The sequence below is a fragment of the Ranitomeya imitator genome, chromosome 5, assembly GCF_032444005.1.
Source record: "Ranitomeya imitator isolate aRanImi1 chromosome 5, aRanImi1.pri, whole genome shotgun sequence".
Classification (NCBI taxonomy): Eukaryota; Metazoa; Chordata; class Amphibia; order Anura; family Dendrobatidae; genus Ranitomeya; species Ranitomeya imitator.
In genome coordinates, this window is record NC_091286.1 from 242,507,595 (window position 1) to 242,534,740 (window position 27,146).

Below are 27,146 nucleotides of genomic sequence, written 5' to 3' on the forward strand. Positions count from 1 at the left end.
AGATAAAATAAATATATACGTAGATAGAAAGATGTCAGTGAGATATATAAGTAGTGCCGTGTGTGTAGCTTACTGTACATATATTTAGTTAATAAATACATTAAATGATTAAAAAAATAATTAAATAATTAATAAAATAAAAAATAGCATGTGGTCCCGTATCTATCTATTTAGCTATATCTGTATCTAAAATTGCTTTATTAGTTAGAACACTAGATTGAAATGATAGTGAATTACGGTAAGTAAAAGCTGAAGTTAAAAACGCATTGCCTAAGGATTACATGCTCATATCATATTATACAGTTGCTAGGTGAGGAAAATAACGCACACTTGCATAGCATATCCTAATGCTTACAAGCTGTTTTGGATAGAGATAGAAAGCATTACCATGTTTTACCTCCACTCTCTTGTGGCTCGTCTTCTCGCCTATGAACTGTAAATGCAAAAAGTGAACATTTTAGAATGGTGACAAATTTTAATAAAGAGTAAAAATGAAAATTGCTTGATATTATATATTAATATTGATATTACAGCCACTTTTCTATCAAATCCATCTTTAAAGATATCAACATCTACCCAACATTAATACATAATACTTCACACTAATACATAATACTATTGTAATAGAATTATGGGTAGACTATGTCACCATGGAACAGACAGACCATCTGTTGAGGGGGGTTTATTAACAGGGGCAATATTCTCCTCGCAGGGAGAAAACCGTAGAATATAAACTGCAGAAACCGCGGCACAAAATATATGGGAATCAGTATAACAGAAGTAAACGGAAGTTCTTGGGAAAAACACTTATCAGTCTGATGAGGACTTGCTTGTAGGGTCGTCTTCTCCAACGTAGGCGCTGGGAAACAACGGCACTGTCGTCCCTCTGTTATTCATGAGTTGTGTAGTCTCTGGGAACCCGCAACCTGGGGTTTGAGGGGTTACTGTGGTGAGTAGAGGGGATGCTAGGCAAACGGGGTCACCTATGCTCTGACTCTTTTGCCTCAACAGTGCAGCCTAACTCGGGAGAACGATGCTCAGTCTATTATTGGGTCTCCCAACAGGAATCAGGGGCTCTGCACTAATGCCATGGGTGCTAGGGGCTACTTGTCTCTGCACAGGTCACTGTCTTTGCACCGGTCAATGTCTTTGGACAAGCGTCAGGGCGCACCTCTCCAGTCACAGCAGAGTCCGCTTTCACGTTCTCACAAGATGCAGTCTTTCTAGACAATCTTCCTGTCTCAGTCTTCCGACCGGGAGCTCTCTCTCTCCTCCCCGGAGCGCAGCTGCGTGCTGTTCTGTCCGCTGTATCCGCTGCTCTCTCTGCAGCACATGCTGCTCTCTCTGCTGCGCACGCTGCTCTGGCCCTGGAAAGCATGCCTCTTTTCTCTCTCAGCCCTGCTTCCTTCCTATCCCAGCCTCTAAGTCTGCCCCCAGGGAAACCTGCTGCACAGCTAAGTGGTTCCAGGCATGGAGCAGAGAAGGTAACCCCCTTACACTATAACATAATTATAGTATTAATATGTAATACTATTTACCCAATTGCATGTCCCACAGTCCCTGGACACAGCTGCAACCCTAGATGGATCCACAAAGTGATGAGATGTTGAAAATGTAATATTCTCTGTCATCCTTAAAAACCACAAGCAAATTACATTTTTTCCATTCAAGCTTAAAGGGAACCTGTCACCCCGTTTTTTCAGATTGAGCTATAAATACTGTTAAATAGGGCCTGCGCTGTGTGTTACTATAGTGTATGTAGTGTGCCCCGATTCCCCACCTATGCTGAGAAATAACTTACCAAAGTCGCCGTTTTCGCCTGTCAATCAGGCTGGTCAGGTCGGGAGGGCGTGGTGACATCGCTGGTTCTTCCTCAGCTTTACGTTGGTGGCGTAGTGGCGTAGTGGTGAACAAGCAGCGCGCGATCTGCGCTGTCATCCCTTTCGTCGGTGGGGGCGGCCATCTTCCTGGGGCCACGCGTGCGCAGATCGAGTGCTCTGCTGCACGGGGCTTCAGGAAAATGGCCGCGGGATGCCGCGCGTGCGCATTAGAGATCGCGGCGGCCATTTTCCCAAAGCCGAGTTTGCATCTCGGCTTTGGGAAAATGGCCGCCGCGATCTCTAATGCGCACGCGCGGCATCCCGCGGCCATTTTCCTGAAGCCCCGTGCAGCAGAGCACTCGATCTGCGCACGCGCGGCCCCAGGAAGATGGCCGCCCCCACCGACGAAAGGGATGACAGCACAGATCGCGCGCTGCTTGTTCACCACTACGCCACTACGCCACCAACGTAAAGCTGAGGAAGAACCAGCGATGTCACCACGCCCTCCCGACCTGACCAGCCTGATTGGCAGGCGAAAACGGCGACTTTGGTAAGTTATTTCTCAGCATAGGTGGGGAATCGGGGTACACTACATACACTATAGTAACACACAGCGCAGGCCCTATTTAACAGTATTTATAGCTCAATCTCAAAAAACGGGGTGACAGGTTCCCTTTAAAATAGCTAACAACTTCCTTAGTTATTCCAATATTAATATAATCAACTAACCACATCTACTGTACAAAAGAATTTACAATTAACAGCTGCTTGTGTCGTGGCAGTATTACAGTCAAGTGGAGTGCCCACTAGGGCCATGAGATACTCGGTACCGGGCCAGACACAGTTCTTAAGGGGGAAGGTCACTGCACCGGCGACCTGGTCTGTGGTGTTGTGAGTTCTGTTTTTGGGCTCCCTCTGGTGGTTACTGATGGTACTGGGTGATTTGTGTTCTGCTGTCTCTGGTGTCCACCTGTTCTATTAGGATTTGGGAGTTTCCTATTTAACCGGGCTTTCTTGTCATTTCCCCGCCGGCTATCAAGGTTATCAGAGTGTTTTGTTACCTCAGCTTCTGGCTTCAGTAATCTTCAGGACAAGCTAAGTTTTTGATTTTCTTGTTCCACGTTTTGCTTTATTTTTGTCTTGTCCAGCTTGCATATAATTGTTTCTTTGCTGCTGGTTGCTCTAGTGGGCTGTAATTGCTCCTCATGTTCCATGAGTTGGAACATGAGTTCAAGTAATTGCAGGATGGTTTTTTGAAGGGTTTTTTGCTGACCGCACAGTTTACTTTTGTATCCTCTGCTATCTAGTTTTAGCGGGCCTCATTTTGCTGAATCTGATTTCATACTGTGTATGTGCCTTCCTCTCATTTCACCGTCATTATATGTGGGGGGCTGCTATTTCTGTGGGGTATTTCTCTGGAGGCAAGAGAGGTCTGTGTTTCTTCTAATAGGGGAAGTTAGATCTTCGGCTGGTGCGAGACGTCTAGGATCAACGTAGGCACGTTCCCCGGCTATTGTTATTTGTGTGTTCAGGTTTAGGGTCGCGGTCAGGTCAGGTTCCATCACCCTAGAGCTCGTGGGTGCTTGTTCTTTTGTGATTCCCTGCCATTGGAATCATGACAGTATAGCCGGCCAAAATGTTTGGGCTGAAGTAGGAGGAAAAGTAGTCTGAGGAAGTTATTTTTTTTTTTTTTTCTCTCCTCTTAGGTTGCTGCCTAGCCTTAATTGCAGCCCGGCTAATTTTTTTTTTTTTTCCTCCTCTTAATCCTTGAATGGCTCTGACCTTAGCTGTTTATCATGGACGTCCAGAGTTTAGCTTCCAGCTTGAATAATCTTGCTGCTAAGGTTCAAAATATACAAGATTTTGTTGTACATGCTCCTATGTCTGAACCTAGAATTCCTATTCCAGAGTTCTTTGCTGGAGATAGATCTAGTTTTCTGAATTTTAGGAACAATTGCAAGCTGTTCCTTTCTTTGAAATCTCGCTCTTCTGGAGACCCTGCTCAGCAGGTTAAGATTATTATATCTTTCCTGCGGGGTGACCCTCAAAATTGGGCATTTGCATTGGCACCAGGGGATCCTGTGTTGCTTAATGTGGATGCGTTTTTTCTTGCATTGGGTTTGCTCTATGAGGAACCTAACCAGGAGATTCAGGCTGAAAAAGCTTTATTAGCTCTCTCTCAGGGGCAAGATGAAGCAGAAATATATTGTCAAAAATTTCGGAAATGGTCAGTGCTTACTCAGTGGAATGAGTGCGCCCTGGCTGCAAAGTTCAGAGATGGCCTTTCTGAGGCCATTAAAGATGTTATGGTGGGGTTCCCTGCGCCTACGGGTCTGAATGAGTCTATGACTATGGCTATTCAGATTGATCGGCGTTTACGGGAGCGCAAACCTGTGCACCATTTGGCGGTGTCTTCTGAACAGGCACTTGAGACAATGCAATGTGATAGAGTTCAGTCTAGAAGTGAACGGCAAAACTATAGGCGGAAAAATGGGTTGTGCTTTTATTGTGGTGATTCAGCTCATGTTATATCAGCATGCTCTAAACGCACAAAAAAGGTTGATAAGTCTGTTGCCATTAGTACGTTACAGTCTAAGTTCATTCTGTCTGTGACTCGGATTTGCTCATTATCATCCATTTCCGTCGATGCCTATGTAGATTCAGGCGCTGCCCTGAGTCTTATGGATTGGTCATTTGCCAAGCGATGTGGGTTTAGTCTTGAGCCTCTGGAAGTCCCTATTCCTTTGAAGGGAATTGACTCTACACCTTTAGCTATGAATAAACCTCAGTACTGGACACAAGTGACCATGCGTATGACTCCCGTTCATCAGGAGGTGATTCGCTTCCTGGTATTGTATAATTTACATGATGTTCTAGTACTTGGTCTGCCATGGTTACAAACTCATAATCCAGTCCTTGACTGGAAAACAATGTCTGTGTTAAGCTGGGGATGTCAGGGGGTTCATGATGATGCACCTCCGATTTCTATCGCTTCATCTACTCCTTCTGAGGTTCCTGTATTTTTGTCTGATTATCGGGATGTTTTTGAGGAGCCTAAGCTCAGTTCGCTTCCTCCTCACAGGGATTGCGATTTGTGCTATAGATTTAATTCCCGGTAGTAAATTTCCTAAAGGTCGTTTGTTCAATCTGTCAGTGCCAGAGCATACTGCTATGCGGGATTATGTTAAGGAGTCCTTGGAAAAGGGACATATCCGTCCATCTTCGTCCCCTTTGGGAGCAGGTTTTTTTTTCGTGGCCAAAAAAGATGGGTCCTTGAGGCCTTGTATAGATTATCGTCTTTTGAATAAGATTACCGTAAAATATCAGTATCCTTTGCCTTTGTTGACTGATTTGTTTGCTCGCATTAAGGGGGCTAAATGGTTCACTAAGATTGATCTTCGGGGTGCGTATAATCTTATACGAATAAAGCAAGGTGATGAGTGGAAAACCGCATTTAATACGCCTGAGGGCCATTTTGAGTATTTGGTAATGCCTTTGGGACTTTCTAATGCTCCTTCAGTCTTCCAGTCCTTTATGCACGATATTTTCCGTGAATATCTGGATAAATTTATGATTGTGTATTTGGATGATATTTTGTTTTTTTCTGATGACTGGGAGTCTCATGTTCAGCAGGTCAGGAAGGTGTTTCAGGTCCTGCGGGCTAATTCCTTGTTTGTAAAGGGCTCAAAGTGTCTCTTTGGAGTCCGGAAGATTTCTTTCTTGGGGTATATTTTTTCCCCTTCTACTATTGAGATGGATCCCGTCAAGGTTCGGGCTATTTGTGACTGGACGCAGCCTGCATCTCTTGAGAGTCTGCAGAAGTTCTTGGGCTTTGCTAATTTCTATCATCGTTTTATAACTAATTTTTCTAGTGTTGTTAAGCCTTTGACGGATTTGACTAAGAAGGGTGCTGATGTTGCTGATTGGTCTCCTGCGGCTGTGGAGGCCTTTCAGGAACTTAAACGCCGGTTTTCTTCTGCTCCTGTGTTGCGTCAGCCTGATGTTTCGCTTCCTTTCCAAGTTGAGGTTGATGCTTCCGAGATTGGAGCGGGGGCGGTTTTGTCACAGAGAAGCTCCGATTGCTCGGTGATGAAGCCATGTGCGTTCTTTTCTAGAAAATTTTCGCCCGCTGAGCGGAATTATGATGTGGGTAATCGGGAACTTTTGGCCATGAAGTGGGCATTTGAGGAGTGGCGTCATTGGCTGGAGGGTGCTAGACATCGTGTGGTGGTCTTGACTGATCACAAAAATCTGATTTACCTTGAGTCTGCCAGGCGTCTGAATCCTAGACAGGCTCGTTGGTCACTGTTTTTCTCTCGTTTCAATTTTGTGGTTTCATACCTGCCAGGTTCAAAGAATGTGAAGGCGGATGCTCTTTCTAGGAGTTTTGTGCCTGACTCCCCTGGAAATTCTGAGCCCACTGGTATCCTTAGGGATGGGGTGATTTTGTCGGCCGTCTTCCCAGACTTGCGATGTGCTTTGCAGGAGTTTCAGGCGGGTAAACCTGATCGTTGTCCGCCTGAGAGACTGTTTGTTCCGGATAGTTGGACCAGTAGAGTCATCTCCGAGGTCCATTCTTCTGCGTTGGCAGGTCATCCTGGAATATTTGGTACTAGAGACTTGGTGGCCAGGTCTTTTTGGTGGCCTTCCTTGTCGAGGGATGTGCGTTCTTTTGTGCAGTCTTGTGAGGTTTGTGCTCGGGCTAAGCCTTGCTGTTCTCGAGCCAGTGGATTGTTGTCACCTTTGCCTATCCCGAAGAGGCCTTGGACGCACATTTCCATGGACTTTATTTCGGATCTCCCTGTCTCTCAAAAAATGTCTGTCATCTGGGTTGTGTGTGACCGCTTTTCTAAAATGGTTCATCTTGTACCCTTGCCTAAGTTGCCTTCCTCCTCTGAGTTGGTCCCTCTGTTTTTCCAGAACGTGGTTCGTTTGCATGGGATTCCGGAGAACATCGTTTCTGACAGGGGATCCCAGTTTGTGTCTAGATTTTGGCGGACGTTCTGTGCTAAGATGGGCATTGATTTGTCCTTTTCGTCTGCATTCCATCCTCAGACGAATGGCCAGACGGAGCGAACTAATCAGACCTTGGAAACTTATTTGAGGTGTTTTGTTTCTGCTGATCAGGATGACTGGGTTACCTTTTTGCCGCTGGCCGAGTTTGCCCTTAATAATCGGGCTAGTTCTGCTACCTTGGTTTCTCCTTTCTTTTGTAATTCAGGGTTTCATCCTCGTTTTTCCTCTGGTCAGGTGGAGCCTTCTGATTGTCCTGGAGTGGACATGGTGGTGGATGGGTTGCATCGGATTTGGAGTCATGTGGTGGACAATTTGAAGTTGTCCCAGGAGAAGGCTCAGCAATTTGCTAATCGCCATCGCCGCGTGGGTCCTCGACTTCGTGTTGGGGACTTGGTGTGGTTGTCTTCTCGTTTTGTTCCTATGAAGGTCTCTTCTCCTAAGTTCAAGCCTCGGTTCATCGGTCCTTATAGGATCTTGGAAATTCTTAACCCTGTGTCGTTTCGTTTGGATCTCCCGGCATCGTTTGCTATTCATAATGTGTTCCATCGGTCGTTGTTGCGGAGGTATGAGGTACCTGTTGTTCCTTCGCTTGAGCCTCCTGCTCCGGTGCTGGTGGAGGGAGAATTGGAGTATGTTGTAGAGAAGATCTTGGATTCTCGTGTTTCCAGACGGAAACTCCAATATTTGGTCAAGTTGAAGGGTTATAGTCAGGAGGATAATTCTTGGGTGGTTGCCTCTGATGTTCATGCTGATGATTTGGTCCGCGCTTTTCATAGGGCTCATCCTGGTCGCCCTGGTGGTTCTCGTGAGGGTTCGGTGACCCCTCCTCAAGGGGGGGTACTGTTGTGAGTTCTGTTTTTGGGCTCCCTCTGGTGGTTACTGATGGTACTGGGTGATTTGTGTTCTGCTGTCTCTGGTGTCCACCTGTTCTATTAGGATTTGGGAGTTTCCTATTTAACCGGGCTTTCTTGTCATTTCCCCGCCGGCTATCAAGGTTATCAGAGTGTTTTGTTACCTCAGCTTCTGGCTTCAGTAATCTTCAGGACAAGCTAAGCTTTTGATTTTCTTGTTCCACGTTTTGCTTTATTTTTGTCTTGTCCAGCTTGCATATAATTGTTTCTTTGCTGCTGGTTGCTCTAGTGGGCTGTAATTGCTCCTCATGTTCCATGAGTTGGAACATGAGTTCAAGTAATTGCAGGATGGTTTTTTGAAGGGTTTTTTGCTGACCGCGCAGTTTACTTTTGTATCCTCTGCTATCTAGTTTTAGCGGGCCTCATTTTGCTGAATCTGTTTTCATACTGTGTATGTGCCTTCCTCTCATTTCACCGTCATTATATGTGGGGGGCTGCTATTTCTGTGGGGTATTTCTCTGGAGGCAAGAGAGGTCTGTGTTTCTTCTAATAGGGGAAGTTAGATCTTCGGCTGGTGCGAGACGTCTAGGATCAACGTAGGCACGTTCCTCGGCTATTGTTATTTGTGTGTTCAGGTTTAGGGTCGCGGTCAGCTCAGGTTCCATCACCCTAGAGCTCGTGGGTGCTTGTCCTTTTGTGATTCCCTGCCATTGGAATCATGACACCGTGGCCCTTAGCGTCCAATTAAAGAGGGATCAAGTGTAGTGGGAAATTGTTCCTGGCACCACTGGTGGTACTCGGCAAATAAAAGATGTTAGCCGATGCTGCTGGAAGAATCCGCTGGGGCTGATGGTGATGCAGCAGAGTTGGTACAGCTCTCCACAGGTAGAGGTTTAGTCCCAGGGCACTTAGGTTGTAAATGATGGTGGATGTAATGCAGGGTGGATGGCGCAGTAAATAAATGTGAGGACACAGTGTGGTGCTTTGCTCACAGTTCTTATTTGCCCTGGCCGGGGTGTTGTGTCCTCCAGGTTGGCGGTCCAGCCAGCTCTCAAGCAATTTGGATGCACTTTTCAGAACCCTTTTTCTATGTTCCTTTCTCTGGCCATCTCTCTGCGCTGGCTTCGCTTCTCCTGCCCTGCTCCTGCCACACATTGTCCCAAGCCAGCAGCCTCGGATCTTGTCGGGTGGTGAGCTCTAAGTCCCCCTGGATCCAATATGGCTGCCTTTTCAGCGAATGTGAGCAGATGTGACTGTGCTTCTTGCCAAAGCCACAGTTTCCAGTTATTTAGCTGAGTCCTTAGTTTCTCCACTAGAATGGGGCCGGTCCCCTTGCCTGTGACTCGGTCCCTCCACCTGACTCTGGTCAGCATGAATTCGAGCCGCACGGGTGGACTTCTCACTACCCGTGCCTTTAGGACCCCTTTTGTCCGTCTGGGTGCTTCCTTCTGCTTCTCCCTCTCACTTCTCTGTTCTGTTTGTCAGGAGCTGCAGATCCTCATGCCTGCTCAGCTCCCCTCCTCTCACAATCTGATTAATTTTCCCTCCTACTTAGCTCCTCCCCTACTCTATCTACCCCACCCATTCCTCCAACACCCTTTCCTATCCAGCCTGAGATGAGGCCATCCTCCCTTAGGGTACGCCAAGGTGCCCTGAGTGAAGTGTCTAGTGTTGGATGCAGGTGTTGGGTTCTGTGCCGTGCCCCCTCATTACCTGAGAGCAGAATACCACACCTCTGGATGAGGTGCAGTACTCTGTGGTGACTGGACTCTCAGGGGAGCAACAAAAGCATTTGTTGTGACTGTCACACAGCCGCCACAAATGCAGCTGCAGTGCCGAACAGCTGATCATCCGGACTGCACCAGGTTTCCGGGTTCCCGATGCAGCTTCTTCGGTAAGTGCTATAACTTGCCGAATAAGGAGGGAGCTGATGATGTTCGCTCATCCCTAGTGTTAATGCACCAACTTGGCAAAAAACAGCTAACCACACACATCATAGGCCCACAAGCCACAGATTTGGGATTTCTGCCTTACAAGATTACACAATCTTTATTTTACAAAGGTAACAAGTGAAGCTTTGGCTGACATTAGATTGGTAATGGGGGGTTCTGGGTGACACAATGGCTGTAGAGGATGGACATATTGGATATAGCTCACAGCTATCTCTCAAAGCTGAAGGTGTCTTTCAAGGTAAGAAAGGTTGAGGACCACTGTTGTAACGTATCTCAGCGTACATCTCATTTTCATTAGAATGATCATAAAATAGCAGCCTTAATGAATTTATGCTTACTAGGTATAGCTATATATAAAACTATTACTTTTTGAATTATTAATACTATTTATATTATTGCAATAAATATTTTTAAGCATACTTAGTAATAATATTGTACATCTTATTGAAATTTTAGGGTGGCCTGAGTGCAAGAGATGAAATGTGTCTTTCCTATTTAATTTATTATCCAAAAATTGATCTTGCCCGATGTGAAAGTATCCCAGAAATGAAAGAACAGCTTCAGTTCATTGGAGTAAGGGAAATATACAAACCAGTCACGTAAGTAAAAAACAAAATATAACGTATATAAAAATTAATAATTCATTACAACAAAAATTTGATAGTCGTTTTACTATGCACAATAAATAGCCGATCTGGAATTATCTACTTATCTCCTTAGGTAATCAAAGTATCTGCAACTCCATAATAATTGGTATTTATCAGAAGGGCAATGATTATTTCATAAACTACAATTACTGTTTTTTTTTTCAGATTATAAGAAGCACTTTTTTCCCCAAATTTGGCAGGAAAATAGGGTTGTGTCTCATAATCCGAATGTATTTTACCGGGAAAGTGGGTGGCTGAAATGGAGCAGGATCACAGGAGGCCGCATCGCTGATGCAGGAGGCCGATAGCGACAGGAGTAGGGTGATACTGTGGGCTCCGTGTTCGGATTAGGGGGTGCCCGGGTCATGTGAGGCTGCAGGCCCTCGTCTCCCGATATCATAGCACATGAGCTTTCAATCTGCGCATGCTCTGCCTCTAGCGGCCAATTTCCCGAAGCCCACTGCAGGGAAATCAATGGGAAGGGGACTCCAACATTTTATGAAAGCACAGGGCCCACACCCCAGTACAAGGCCTACAGCATCGTCCCACATCTTCCGTCACCAGCCTCCTGCAGCATCGATCCTGCCTCCTGTGAACTCTGCTTCACCGCAGCCGCCACCCTGTCTCCGGTAAGCTGCTGTAAAATTGGACTATAAGATGCACGTTTAGGAAGTACATTTGCCACAGGGCAGGCCAGCATCTCCAAGGCATAAAGTGCATACTCTTGCTATGTGTTCAATTTGGAGACAGAAGTTAAATGGTGCAGACTCATCACTCAGTACGTGGAGACATGCGGACATATACTTTTCCACCATGTTGTTGAAACATATCAGATAGTTGTGCCAGATGTTGTGATGGCTTGAGGAAGGTTTTCCACATTTCATCCAGGTTAATCCTCCTTTTCAAGGTGCTGGCAGTGCGCCAGCTGCATAGGCAACATCCTCCTCCTCTGCCTTGGTCTTTCACTGAGAAATCGCTGTCAGGTGGGAATGCTATCAGTAATGCATCTACCAGCGTGCTCTATTATTCCTGTTGTTTCCTATCCCACTCCAGTGATGAAAGTAAGGATGGTGCATTGTCCTTGTAGCGGTGATCCAGCAGGGTGGATACCCAATAATCAGCACTGGTAACAATCCAGAAACACGGCACTCATTGCGCAAGCAAAGCAGCATTTATTAGCTCATGTGAGCCAGGCTGCCAGAGGCAATGACAAGCTCTCAGTGGGAGGGGTATCCTCTGGATTCTCTGTATCCCCCCAAGCTACGCTACATACAGTGATGCGCATGAGCTGCTTTGAGTGCCAACCTGCTGTGGACATAATTCGTCCTCCTCATCCTCCAAATCTGTCCACTGGCTAGACTGTTGCTTACCTGGCCGCTGTTGGTATAGGAACCCACCCTCTGAGCCATATGTGTATAACTGGCCTGATAATTATGTGAATGGTTCTTCTTCCTCCTGCTCCTCTTCCTTCTGTGCCACCATATCATCCATCTTCACCTGAAGCATTTTTTCAAGCAGGTATAGAAGTGGGATAGTAACGCTGATGACGGCGTCATCAGCTCTGGCCATGTTGGTGCAGTGCAGTCAAGCATGTCACACACATGAAGGCCCACTCATTGGTGGGGAAGTGGTGTTGTTACGGAGAGCGATTCGATCGTGCATGCTGGAGCTCAAACTTCACTTTTGCCTGCTGCTGTTCTCACAGTCTCTCCAGCATATGTAATGTAGAGTTCCACCTTGTGGGTATGACACATATGAGTTGAAAGGCCAAAGCGACACTGCAGCACAGACAGGCAAGCAGCAGGGTGAGAAATCCATAAGCACACACATATGGCTGGACACTCAGCATCAACTCTGACATATGTGGGTAATTTTTAAGGAAGCTCTGCACCACCAAATTCAGCACACGCACGAAGCAAGGGATGTGCGTCAAACCGACCTAGTCTAGGGGCACTACAGAAGTTTGACCATTATCGCACAACACCAGGCCAGGCTTGAGGTTCAGGGGCAACAACCACTCATCGGTTGTTAGGGCATTCTGCACCAGGCTGTTAGGGCACTCTGCACCAGGCTGTTTTGGCACTCTGCATCAGGCTGTTTTGGCACTGTGCACCAGGCTGTTAGGGCACGCTGCACCAAACTGTTATGGCACGCTGCATCAGGCCATTAAGGTATGCTTAACCAATCTGTTAGGGCACGCTACACCAGTCTGTTAGGGCATGCTATACCAGGCTATTAGGGCATGCTACACTAGGCTGATAGGGCACTCCACACCAGACTGTCATGGCATTCTGCACCACGTTGTTAGGGCATTCTACACCAGGCTGTTATGGCACTGTGCACAAGACTCTTATGGCATTCTGCACCATGTTGTTATGGCACACTGTACCTGGCTGTTAGGGCATGCTGCACTGGGCGTTCATGGCACTTTGCTCTGGACTGTTATGGCATGCTGCACCAGGCTATTAGGGGATGCTGCACCAGGTTGAGACTAAAGAGGGGACACAACTTGTGATCCAGCATTTAGACAGGCTTGGTCATGTGTTGAGCTGGCCAATTACAGCCATGCCAATACTTGGCAAGGCTGTGATGTTTCTGGAAGTGCACATATCCTAAAAGTTTGTTGACTGGCTGTGCTGCAGCCTTTCAGCAAACTTTTTTCAGCGCCGAACACGAACAGTAAAATCGACTTTTGGGAAAAAGTCAGTTTTCAGAGTTCAGCACCAGACACTAGGTATCCAGTACTAGCCGTTAACTTTACAGTTCCGGTTAGCTTATCTCTCATTAGGACATCTCGGAAAATATCTTAGTAGAACTGCAATAACAAAGACATTTCATACACCAGTCTTCAGTCTATAGCCCACTGGATGATGGTGAGCAACATTTTAATAATAGATACACACTTTTTAAAGGAAATGTGTCACCAAGTTTTTGTTACTTATTATGAGAGCAGCATGATGTAGGGTCAGTGTAGGTTTTTGAAAAAGCAGTGTTTTATCAGCAGGAAAATTATCATTAGATGACTATTTGGCCTGCTGCCAGGAAGTCCAACCTCACCCTCACCACTGATTCGTAGTTTCTGCTTATGCACAGTCTACACAGAAAGCTGCCAATCACTGGCCGGGTTATACCAAGCTCAACATTTAGAACCCTGGTAGATCTGCAGTAGATCTAACCATTTTTAATCAAAACTATGTAGTAATGAAAAGTAAGTGAATGAAGATAACTGTTATTACATAAGGTCCATCTTGGTGTGTTAATGTGACATTTATCAAACAAACAGCTAAATGTGGAGGACTGCCTGTCGCACAATGAGGAGAACGCACAATAATATTATTAATATCTCTCCAGATAGTGACGACAGTTGCCTTCTCTCCTTGTCTCCTTGTGCGATTTCCCTTAGTCATTCCATCAATAGCAATGACTAATGACAGCAGTCTGAAACGCATTTGCTAGATTACACCGATACAGGACTTGCAACTTTTTCCTAACTACTTTAATAAATTTCTGATTTTAACTGAAGACCTTGTTTTGGAATTACCTATTATTCTATTTATGAACATTGTCATATACTGTACTTAATGTAGATTGGACAACTTCCTACGTATTCTACTCCTAAACTGTTCTGAGCAGTGGTAGGTAAAATCATAATGTGTTCTGCTCTACATTACAGATCATGGCCCTTTATAATTAAGAGTCCAAAACGATACAACAACCTAACGTTTACAGAGGCCATGAATACATATCAATGGTCTAAGAAGAAAGGAAGTTCCTTTAACGAACGTGTAAAACAAATACCAATTAACGTCAGATGTTCTAAACATGAAAGTGGAGAGTGGAGTGTAAGTAAATGCACTTTCGGCATTAAGCATAAATCAGCCCGTTGGATGTGGACAGAAATGTGCTGCTATCACTAGAAAGTAATGCAAGTGATGTTTGGTATGAACAGATGTGTGCTATTAGAGGAACATAACTGAATTGTAATTACAGTATTAAAGCCAAGAGCCAACAGAAAAAGAGATCTTGGCCATAGACTTCCATTCCCGTGCCATCCAGCCAGTAACTGGGCTCATTGCCTCTACCTATCTGGTCATCAGGAAATCAATAATGCTTTCTTTTTCATGGGAATCTGTGAAGAAGCTAGACAGCTGTGAACATCTGCTAACTCTAAAAATGTCTATAGTAAAATGTCTCTGATAAGGAAGCTGCACATATTATAAAACGCAGAGGGACTGTTAGCTTAGAGCAGACCGGAATCATCCTCAAATATAGGCAGACATTTCATTCATAATTGGAGCACCATTACAGCAGTGAGAATAAATCATTGTCCACACATGCATAGCATGAAGAGGCCTTCTTTTGCACTGATAGGCAACTTGTCACTCAATATATGCTGCTAAAAACAAAGGAGCGAATTAATCAGTAAGGTATAACGTTCTCTGAAATGGTGAAAAAAAAGTCCTTCATCCGGCTCCTCCTCGCACCACACTATTTGATTGACAGGTCTCTCCTAATGTGCACAGGAGATACATATCAATCCACTAGAGTAGTGCTGTGAGAAGTTGGCCCGGGAGGTGCTGGACTAGTCGCATACTTATCTATAGTCCCCAGCCGGATTTTCAAATTGTGGCTTATCTGAAACCACACAAAAAACATCTGGCCATTCATCTTGTCCATGGGTTACTAAGCTTTCCTTTAAAGTTGGCCATGTTAAAGTTGGGTAATATGTAGAGACTAGTGTTGAGCGATACCTTCCGATATTCAGAAATATTGGTATCGGATTGTATCGGCCGATATCCAAAAAATATCGGATCTCGCCGATACCGATACCCGATACCAATGCAAGTCAATGGGACAAAAATATCGGAATTAAAATAAACCCTTTGTTTCCTTGTTGGTTAATTCTACATGAAGGCAAACAACTAAGAATAATGTAGGATGTATTGGGGGAGGTGGCGGAGACATTAAAGGCATAGAAGTTTAGACCAATCAAATAGAATAGCAGGAATTAATTTTTTTTAAGACGTTCGGAGTTACAAAGATATTGATTATGTTAAGATTTTTTATATTTTGTCAGATATTTATGTTTCACTACTTCCATGCTCTGCACCTTCTTTTTTGCTTCTCCCACACTTTCTTCTTCATCATCCTCAGCATCTTTTTCATCAACTTCACCTTATTCATCTTCTTCTTCACCTTCTTCCTATTCTTTTTTTACATTCTTCATATTCTTCTTATTCAACTATTCTTCTTCTTCATATTCTACATCTTCATCTTCTTCATATTCTTTTTCTTCATCATATTCTTATTTATGCCAGGCATTCCCGTAGTTGTTATCTATAAAAGTTTGAAGATTACACCTTCCGTTCTGCCTGTCACAAAAGATTTACAACAGGATTTGTCCGCGTTCAGTTTCCCACCTACAAAGAATGGAGAGGTCTGAAATTTTGATCATAGGTCCACTACAACTTTGAGAGACAGAATCTAAAAATAAAAACCAGAAAATCACATTGTAAATAAATTGCATTTTAGTGCATGAGATAAGTATTTTGTCACCTACCAACCAGGAAGAATTCTGGCTCTCACAGTCTTGGTTTTCTTTAAGAAGCCTTCTCACTCTGCACTGATTACCTGTATTAATTGCACCTGTTTGAAATCGTTACCTACAAAAAAATACACCTTTCCACACATTCAATAAATCACACTCCAACCTTTCTACTATGGCCAAGACCGAAGAGCTAAGGACACCAGAGATAAAATTGTAGACCCGCACAAGGCTGGGATGGGCTACAGAACAATAAACAAGCATCTTGGTGAGATGGCACTGCTAGCACAATTAATGGCCCAATTATTAGAGAATGGAGGAAACACAAAATGATTGTCAATCTTCCTTGGTCTGGGACTCCATGAAAAATCTCGCCTCGTGGAGTAAGGATGATTGTGAAAAAAGTCAGGAATCAGCCCAGCACTACACGGGAGGACCTGGTCAGTGACCTAAAGAGAGTTGGGACCACAATCTCAAACAATATCATTAGTAACACATTACGCCGTCTTGGATTACAATCCTGCAGGGCATGCAAAGTCCTCCCGCTCATGACTGCATATATCCACATTAAGTTTGCCAATTACCATGTGGATAATCCAGAGGAGGAAAGAGAGAAGGTCGTGTGGTCAGATGAGACCAAAATAGAACTTTAATAAGGGAGACTCCTGTTCGAAATACAGTATTTACTGAATGGTAACTTAGTAAGGGTTATGTGCTAGGGATACCTGATACAAAGTCTTATGGATGGTTCCTTTGCAGTATAAATCATTTTCGTACACACAGTATCCTTCCTCTGTAGTCTACCCCAGGGTCAGTGAAACATACTGTGTCACACTAATTCATCACAGCCTAGCTTGTCACCACATTCCTGATCAGAAAATCTCTCTATTTGCTCAGTGGCTTCACGTCCTATTTCTTCCACTCCTTGTACTCTGGATCTACCATTTGGCACCCCCATTAGTCCCACAAACTGTCCTTTTTAGGCCCATTACCTTTGGCGCTTAGCAAGCTCAGGATTTCTTGTGGCTCATCATCCTATTCAAGGACTCCTTTTCTGGAAGGTCACTCTGTCTTATTGGTCACTTCAGGATATCACTATTCCCTTGGCAGAACTGGTTACGTTACACTTCCTATTTGCACCTGAACTCGACCCTATCTAACTATCTATCCGAAGCAGTCACTTGCCCTAACACTATGTCCTTCTCAATAAAGGATAGTCCCAAACATTAACCTACACTAACGTCAGTACCTAAACTACAGTTAACTATCTTAAACTACCAACCTTACATACTAAGCCTTAAACTACACTACACATTCCTACATACCTATCTTATACGCATATTCCTAACATTACTATAAATTACATCACACAGAACATATATCACATGGCACATTCCAGTACAAGATATGCAAAGACAAAGACATAATACACACAATGTGATTGGTTTCTCCAGGGGTATGTAAGTCACAGTATTGTACTCCATCCTTACAACATCACAATTGAATTTCCATCAAGTAATTGCTGACAGATCGCAAATATGATATTGTTACATTAATAATTGGCATAACTTTTGTGACAGAACAAGTGGGGCAAATTTAGTTAAATCTTTGTGACCTCATAGATAGTTTTCTGTAAGTAAGTTGCTATAACAATTTTTTCAGTCAGGTAGTTTTCAGTCATAAAAGCTTTGGCGACCTACTGTGAACTACTGTGAACCAGTCAGGGTTGTCCATACCTTCGCTAACACCGAGCAAATGGAACAAGTGCTATACTTCTGGTGTCCATCACTTATGGTCGCTGTTTTGTGTATGATGCCTTAAAGGGAACCTGTCACCCCCAAAATCGAAGGTGATCTAAGCCCATCGGCATCAGGCGCTTATCTACAGCATTCTGGAATGCTGTAGATAAGCCCCCGATGTGTCCTGAAAGCTGAGATAAAGAGATTAGATTATACTCACCCAGGGGCGGTACCGCTGCAGTTCTGGTCCGATGGGTGTCGCGGTCCGGGGCCTCCAATCTTCTTACAATGACTTCCTCTTCTTGTCATCATGCTGCGGCTCCGGCGCAGGCATACTTTGTCTGCCCTGTTATGACTTTACAGAATGCTGTAGACAAGCCCCTGATGCTGGTGGGCTTAGCTCACCTTCGACTTTGGGGGTGACAGGTTCCCATTAAGAGATAACGTGCCTGACACAATTAACTTTTTACATTGAACTGCTCAATTTAATGAACATTTTATTATGTGAGAACCCCATTCTAGTTCTAAAAAACGTATTTGCATGGTATAATATTTTTCAGATTTTTACATTTGTCTTGAACCATATTTAATATTTGACAGCACCTTTAGGGTGTGTGCACACGTTATGTATTTGCTGCAGAAGCTTCTGCACCATTTTTGCATCTCTCGGCAGGAAAAGTGCAGAGGCAAAAATGTTGCATTTTATACTTGCATTTTTGGTGCCAATTTTACCCCACTCATGAGTACTAGTGAAATCTGCAGCAAAACACTGAAAGGTCGGGGTCACACTCGCAAGTTCAATGCGAGAAACTCGGCCGAGTCTCTCGCATCAAGTCCCGGGCACTGCCACCGGCACTCGGGAACATAGAAATACATGCAGCCACACGCTCCAGTCCCAAATGCCGGTGGCAGTGCCGGGACTTGATGTGAGATGTGAGAGACTCACGTGAGTCTCTGGCATTGAAATCACAAGTGTGACCCCTGCCAAAGAATTGCCTTGTGGCAAATTTAAATCCTCATACATTCTGCAAGTCACAAATAAGCAACGTGTGCAAGAGACTTTAGGATTCTCATTCACTTTGCTGGCATTAGGAAACCCTTCAGGTTTTATGACAAATTTGCACTGAAAAACGCAGCAATAACGCAATATGTGCACACAGCCTTAGACTTCTGAAAACTATGGAGTGATACTGTTTTAAAAATTCAACAATTAAACAAATTCACACAATCATTGAGACCTAATATAAATTTAATGACTATTTGCAGGTGCAAGGAATGTTGCTGTCACCCCCCGAAGTGAAGACGTTTACTTCAGAAGCACCAGAATGTGCCTCCTTTTCTTCAGTGTCTTCCGCTGCGATCTCTTCAACAGTTAGATATCTGCCATTCGTACTGAGTACGGTAATACACTACATAATATAAAAGGCCAACAATGTGCATTTGCACCAATTATACTGAATCCAAATATAATTGCACTATTGGACCTATGTTTTTTTTACCTGAAATAAAATATTTTTTTCTCAAATTGTTAATCTGTGTCATTTTTATAGCAATATTGTAAATCTATTCTCTTTAATAGAATATATCAGTTCTACTTTTGGACATTAAGCAGACTAGGAAGGGTATGAATATTTTAACCAATGAAATCTAAAATGTCAGAGCCCCACTGGATATAAAGACTTCTCTAACAGGCCAATAAAGCTTCTCTCTGTGATAATAAGTGCACATGGTTGTAAGATTAGAGGATTAAACATTGCAGTCAGGTGTTGTAGACGTTAAAGACACATTCCATTCTTGGAGCCTAAGGGCACCTAAAAGGTCCATGTGCCCATATGAGAAGACCAATACAGTTAAAGACTAGTGATCGTTGGGGTCTTGAAGCTTGAAGCTAAGCAACCATGACATTAGTGAAGGAAGGTAGGAAATGCATGGTAGGCATGGTTGTGCACAGGCAGTGCCAGAAGCCCCTTCTACTTGACAATACAAAGCTATCAAAGGCATGCAGTATAAACCAAATTAGATATATACTACTGGCATAACTATGATGGAATTAAGATATACATACTACCAGCAAAGCCTATTGTCTGTACAAGGCTCCAACAGGTAGTGGAGGAAGGAGAAAAAGTCCCACGTGTATCGTCACCATCTTTATGGCTTCCTTAGGGGTGATACAAATAAGTAGCCTGCCTTAAACCTTAATATTCACATTTAATTACAAAATAATTATCAACTGGAGGGTGAGACTCGACCATGGCACAGTTAAGACTGTGGGTGTGAACAGTGTAAGGTAACATATTAACATAGTAACATAGTATTTAAGGTTGAAGGAAGATTTTAAGTCCATCTAGTTGTACCCATATCCTAACCTAACATGCCCTAACATGTTGATCCAGAGGAAGGCAAAAAAACCCGACTCCACATACGGCAATCAGATTAGTTCCCTGGATCAACGCCCTATCAATGAATCTAGTGTAAATAACCTTACTGAAGGAGTTACTGAAAGTTCAGTTTGTGCATGCTCACTGTCCATTTAAATAAAGTTTATTTAAGTGAATGTCACACTAAGCAAGGACACAGCTACGCATGCGTGAATGCTGACATGCGGCCCAATGTATGTGCCAGGACCACAGTCCGAGCGGCAGATAAATATATCAATACTCATATTCAAAGACTGACGTGCAACTGAACCTGCACAAAACCTTGAGTTCTAGACCACAGGCAACGGTAGAAATGCGCAGGGGTGGACAATGAATACAAGTCCTAAATAAAGACAACGCCTTTATGCACATGCGCCAACGCAATTACACATAAGTAAAAAAAACATATATTGAAAATAAAACCCAAAGCACAGACAGTATGTGGCCACATTCGTTTGAGGTAGTGGAAATAATGTTATATATGTGAGCAGCACAATATACAAGCTATACTGTATTTGAAATATGATAGATCATAGTGATAATGGTAAGTATGGTGCACATGTATGAGAACAGTAAAAAAAGTTGCTCCAGATGTTATAACATGCAAAAATGTAAAAATAAGACACAGTATTTGGACTATTCAAAACGACATCAATTTCGAAGGTAAATATGATAACCACATGCTATGCACATCATGCCCTCTGCTGGTGAATATGGCAAACATTTATGCAGCCTTTGGCTGCCATATATACAATTATTCCAGTATTAAATTGTGAAAAAAATGATAATATATTAGCATTGGGAATGTGTCGCATAAAATAACCTGTACAGGTATATATCATATAATATACATGTGAGCAGCCTTAAAGTTGCCATGTAAAATACTCCTTCATAATGATGACATTGGTTAAATAAATGCAGCTCAGAGGCTGCCATGTACAAAACATTCTATAAGAGAATGCATACATGCACTGCCAAAGGACTGCCATAAACAATATAACTTGGATTGTAAATGTTATAAAAATATACAAAACAATTAGATAGCTATGGATATACAGTATATAACCATGAAGTGAAGTGCTATAGATGAAATGCCTCATATGATGACAAACCATAGGATGCCTAAAAGTATGCCGAGTTGACTAGAGGAAGACTGAGGTAGTTAGGCCACTTATTAATTTGAACAAAATGCCTATAGGAGAAAGATCCACAGCACAAGAGTATATTTAGCTAGATGCTTCCAGCGCTGGAAAGGGACACGCGCGTGCAAGAATGGTTTTCCTCAAGAGAGCAGTGAGGCATACACTGTGCATTGCAGTTATAGACTTCCAACCCCAGGTACGTCATCAATGCAAAAACATTAGCAGCAGTATAAGTGGCATAAGTAATTTCTGTGAGTCATTTCGCACATTTTTTAGACCATCACCAGCAGAACAGAGTAAAAGTCTGAAACGTTGCGAACTACAAGAGAGGAGAGTGCAGGAGTATTTCAAGCTCAATATCATTTCCATCAGCGGAATTTTGACCCTTTTGCATTTTGGTCTTCAAGAATAGGAGAGTGATCTGAGCTCGCCGATCATGCCTTAGAGGTTTTGTCATGCCCAACAGCCAGCAACCTCTCAGGATATGTCTTCAGCGGTGTTGGTGGTGTCCTGACAGATAATGTGTGGCTGTCCCCTGAAAGTGTAGACTGCCTAACTTTCATCAAGAAGAACAAGTTATGGATCTCCATTGACTTTTGCACCCCAGTTGCAGACTGATCAGACTAGGCTATGGTGTAGTTTTTAGTGTGATGCATCGATCTCGTATTATTGCAGTATGTGACACCTTTGTGGTGTCTTATGTGCCTACTGTGGCTATTGCTGCTAATATTACGAACATTTTTTTTAAATGTGGAGACTCCACATTGATGATGCCACTTTTGTGGTGTTTGACAAGATTTTATTTGAAATGTGGGGACTCCAAGTTAGGTCTCCATCTGGTTGGTTGCCTGTATTAGAAAGGGTGTCAGAGTCACATTATGCTATGTCTACTCTGGAGAAATTGATGCCATGTTAGTGGTGTGTGACAAGAATTTTTTGAAATGTGGAGACTCCAAGTTGGGTCTCCATATGGTGGGTTGCCTGTAGTGAAAGGGGTGTCAGAGGCCTATTATACTATTTCTACTCTGTGGAAATTGATGCCACTTTAGTCGAGTGTGACAATAATTTAGCCACCCCAAGTTGTGTCTCCTTCATGTGTGTTGACTGTAGCAGTAAGGTTCTCAGACAGGCAGGCCAGCTGTAATGCAACTGCAAGGCAGTTGCACGCGACCTCCACCAGAGGGTGCAGGTAAGGAAAAAAAAGGTTGCACTCACCGTGTAGCAGAGTAGTCAGACAGGCCGATCAGCAACAAACAGGAAGACAAAGTACCAGAGGTCACAGCAATGCACGTGGCCAGAGACAAGCCAGAAATCAGAACCAGACGGGATTGTGGGATCCAAAACATCAGACAGAAGAAGTAGTCAGGGTACGAGCCATAGAGTCAAAGCCAGACGGGAAACATAGCAACAGAAAGCAGGAGGCAGGGTTCAGAATTCAAGCTGAGTCATACACTGTACGGAACCACCAAACACACACTAAATGAGGGATGGGGAACGGGTCAGGCACAAATATGGGTGGTCAGAGGCAGAAGGATCACTAGTATATACGTGTCAGCTGCTCAAACCAGAGACTGGAACTATCACTGACAAATGCTACCAGAAATGGCACCGATAAACAGCAACCCACAAACTGAAGAGAGGCAGTAAAGGTTAACCCCACCATAACCAGGCCAGAGAGAGAAAAGCAAGAAGGAAATCCCGACCGGGATCATGACACCTGCACTTACTTTCAGTCAACTACCTGTGCTACTATCCTTACATTTTTCCAGCAAAAGTGGTCTATCAAGCTGATATTTGTGTCGCCTGAGTGTGGATGAGAAAAAAGCAGTTTGCCCTGTCGCATGAGGTATCAGGGCTCCCAGCAAAGAAGCCTCACACTGGTCCCTCACCCACCTAGTTTTAATTTAAACTTAAATAAAAACTATAAATTATGTCCCAGACCTTGATACCTCATGTGTGGCCCATGGTTGACAGCTGCTCTGCTTTCATCAAATTTCTACTGTGGGTCATTTAACAACACTTTTCCTGGTGTCTGACACTCATTTTTGAAAATGTTTGAACTCCAAGTTCAGTCTCCTTCATGTGTGTTGCTTGAATTTAGCAGAGCACTCAGAGCTGTTCTAAGCCCTGTCCTAGGCATCCACACTGCGCAATTATACTGTTTGTACTCTGGCTCAATTGATGACAATTTTCCTGATGTCTGCTCCTAATTTGAGCTCTTTGGGATGTTTTTTGACCCCCCTAAGTGTGCTGTTTGTGCGTTTGGTTTTGCCTTCCATTGAATTCAATGGGTTCAGGTATATGCAACGAACTGTTCGGCAAACATATACGGCCAACATCAGGACATTCGGCGAACCGAGCCTTGGCAGGTTCGTTCATCTCTAGTCTTCAGTAGGGTGTGAAATGGGTTGGGACATTTTTTTCAAATCCTTGTGAATCAAATCCTAGATTGCTCAAGTTTGCGAGGACTGGAGGATTTCAAGAAATTGAACGGAAAGTCAAACAATCTGATCATCTCTAATATTGATATATGCAATATAATTTTTACATCTAGATAGCTTAGAGAAAGCTATTTCATGTTCTCTTTTGTCACCAACAGAACAGTGACATAATCTTTAGATTCCCCACATTCCTATTTTTGGTTATCACTCAGATCTGTCTAGCAGTTCTTGCTTATGCAGTATTGTCTGTGCTCTGAGAAATGTTACTATTAATTGATTATACTGCATGCCATATGGCATCCTTTGAGCTCACACTCCATAATGGTAGTTCTTGCTAAAGTGACAATAAAGTTTAAAAAAACTGTCAGACAAATGCTAAATAGGCCAATGGCTATAGGATTCCTACCCTGAACACCATTCACATTTATCATAAAATGCACAGGAGGCGGAAGAGTGCTGCTAGTCTACACTTCTGACAGTGACTTATCTGTGTTGAAAAGAAATGATCCATTGTAACTGTGCTTCAGCAGTCGTAAAAGAATCTATTGACCCTCATACACATTAGGTGATCCGTTGATTCTGCCAAAATGTTAATTGATACAAATTGGACTGATCTTTCACTAAAGAAACTGTATTCATTGTTCTTTAGTGAATGCATACTTTCCCATTACTGCGATGTGAGATGGAAGTTGGTGCTCATAAACTTCTATGGAGGGGGAAGGGGTAGGAGGAGCTAAACTAAGAGACAGACATTCTTCTGCAAATTCTCACATTGCATCCATAATATATATATATATATATATATATATATATATATATATATATATATATATATATACACAGTGGGGCAAAAAAGTATTTAGTCAGTCAGCAATAGTGCAAGTTCCACCACTTAAAAAGATGAGAGGCGTCTGTAATTTACATCATAGGTAGACCTCAACTATGGGAGACAAACTGAGAAAAAAAATCCAGAAAATCACATTGTCTGTTTTTTTAACATTTTATTTGCATATTATGGTGGAAAATAAGTATTTGGTCAGAAACAAACAATCAAGATTTCTGGCTCTCACAGACCTGTAACTTCTTCTTTAAGAATCTCCTCTTTCCTCCACTCATTACCTGTAGTAATGGCACCTGTTTAAACTTGTTATCAGTATAAAAAGACACCTGTGCACACCCTCAAACAGTCTGACTCCAAACTCCACTATGGTGAAGACAAAAGAGGTGTCAAAGGACACCAGAAACAAAATTGTAGCCCTGCACCAGGCTGGGAAGACTGAATCTGCAATAGCCAACCAGCTTGGAGTGAAGAAATCAACAGTGGGAGCAATAATTAGAAAATGGAAGACATACAAGACCACTGATAATCTCCCTCGATCTGGGGCTCCACGCAAAATCCCACCCCGTGGGGTCAGAATGATCACAAGAACGGTGAGCAAAAATCCCAGAACCACGCGGGGGGACCTAGTGAATGAACTGCAGAGAGCTGGGACCAATGTAACAAGGGCTACCATAAGTAACACACTACGCCACCATGGACTCAGATCATGCAGTGCCAGACGTGTCCCACTGCTTAAGCCAGTACATGTCCGGGCCCGTCTGAAGTTTGCTAGAGAGCATTTGGATGATCCAGAGGAGTTTTGGGAGAATGTCCTATGGTCTGATGAAACCAAACTGGAACTGTTTGGTAGAAACACAACTTGTCGTGTTTGGAGGAAAAAGAATACTGAGTTGCATCCATCAAACACCATACCTACTGTAAAGCATGGTGGTGGCAACATCATGCTTTGGGGCTGTTTCTCTGCAAAGGGGCCAGGACGACTGATCCGGGTACATGAAAGAATGAATGGGGCCATGTATCGTGAGATTTTGAGTGCAAACCTCCTTCCATCAGCAAGGGCATTGAAGATGAAACGTGGCTGGGTCTTTCAACATGACAATGATCCAAAGCACACCGCCAGGGCAACGAAGGAATGGCTTCGTAAGAAGCATTTCAAGGTCCTGGAGTGGCCTAGCCAGTCTCCAGATCTCAACCCTATAGAAAACCTTTGGAGGGAGTTGAAAGTCCGTGTTGCCAAGCGAAAAGCCAAAAACATCACTGCTCTAGAGGAGATCTGCATGGAGGAATGGGCCAACATACCAACAACAGTGTGTGGCAACCTTGTGAAGACTTACAGAAAACGTTTGACCTCTGTCATTGCCAAAAAAGGATATATTACAAAGTATTGAGATGAAATTTTGTTTCTGACCAAATACTTATTTTTCACCATAATATGCAAATAAAATGTTAAAAAAACAGACAATGTGATTTTCTGGATTTTTTTTCTCAGTTTGTCTCCCATAGTTGAGGTCTACCTATGATGTAAATTACAGACGCCTCTCATCTTTTTAAGTGGTGGAACTTGCACTATTGCTGACTGACTAAATACTTTTTTGCCCCACTGTATATATCAAGCTTCAGAAAAAAATGCTTCACTTATACTGCATTTTTCATCATTTCATCCCACTTGGAATTTATGTTAGGGTGGATCAATAGATAGATACTGTAGATAGATAGATAGATAGATAGATAATAGATAGATAGATAGATAGATAGATAGATAGATAGATAGATAGATAGATAGATAGATAGATAGCTGTCGCAGATTGAGGTATTATATTTTTTTCTTTAAAGGGTAATTTTATTTAAACAATTTTAGAATAATATATTATTATTCATTTAGTAGTATTACAAAAAAAAAATCAGTTTATTGCAGATTGCTGCCATCTAATGGTGTCATACTGGTAATGCAATTTGTGATTCAGTTCATTAGCACTTCTAGCACATCAAACTTTCATTACTAGATCTGGTGTTCCTGTATTATGACAATTCTACATACAGTATATATGATACATTAAAAAGGTTATTGAAATTGTAACCATTTAACTCTGAAAGGTAACTGTATGATTGTTTATGTTCAGTTCATAAAACCTTTAAGTATGCAACACTATCGGATGTCCACAGCTGGAGATGACAATAAAAATTCATGTTGCCTTGGTTTGGCATCCACTTTAGTACTTCATGGCAAACTGGTAAGCATAGTGCCAATATACATACAGACATCTTACGAACCTCTTTCGATGGTTATTAGGCCGTTGCGAACATAAAAAGGTCATGTTGTGAGGCCTAGACATGACATTGTGCTGCAGTGCTATAAAACCAAAGCAATGCCATACTGAATTCCATCAGTACATCTGCAGTCTAGCGATATTTTGTATTTGCAGAATTATTAGTGGCTTTTTTGGTATAGGGACCCAGATGCATATTCTGTTGTTGTTGCACATAATTTTACCACAGCATTCCAATAATTAAAAAATATCATTATGCTCCAACAGCACACACAGAGTAGAGGTACAGGTGCTTCTCACAAAATTATAAAATCATCAAAATGTTAATTTATTTCAGTTCTTCACTAGAAAAAGTGAAACTCATATACAGAGTCATTACAAACAGAGTGATCTATTTCAAGTGTTTATTTCTGTTAATGTTGATGATTATGGCTTACAGCCATTGAAAACCCAAAAGTCATTATCTCA

General features: G+C 42.9%; 1 protein-coding gene across 2 annotated transcripts in view; it reads left to right on the plus strand.

Moving 5' to 3' along the window:
* Positions 1-19,095, plus strand: part of MOXD1 (monooxygenase DBH like 1) — a 240,462-nt gene extending 221,367 nt beyond the window's left edge. For both annotated transcript variants that reach the window (XM_069726006.1, XM_069726007.1), the window contains exons 10-12: positions 10,096-10,238; positions 13,960-14,128; positions 18,837-19,095. In XM_069726006.1, coding sequence (XP_069582107.1) covers positions 10,096-10,238; positions 13,960-14,128; positions 18,837-18,992 — 468 coding nt within the window. In that variant the 3' untranslated portion in view covers positions 18,993-19,095. The remainder of the gene's footprint in view (positions 1-10,095; positions 10,239-13,959; positions 14,129-18,836) is intronic.
* Positions 19,096-27,146: the final 8,051 nt, after the last annotated feature.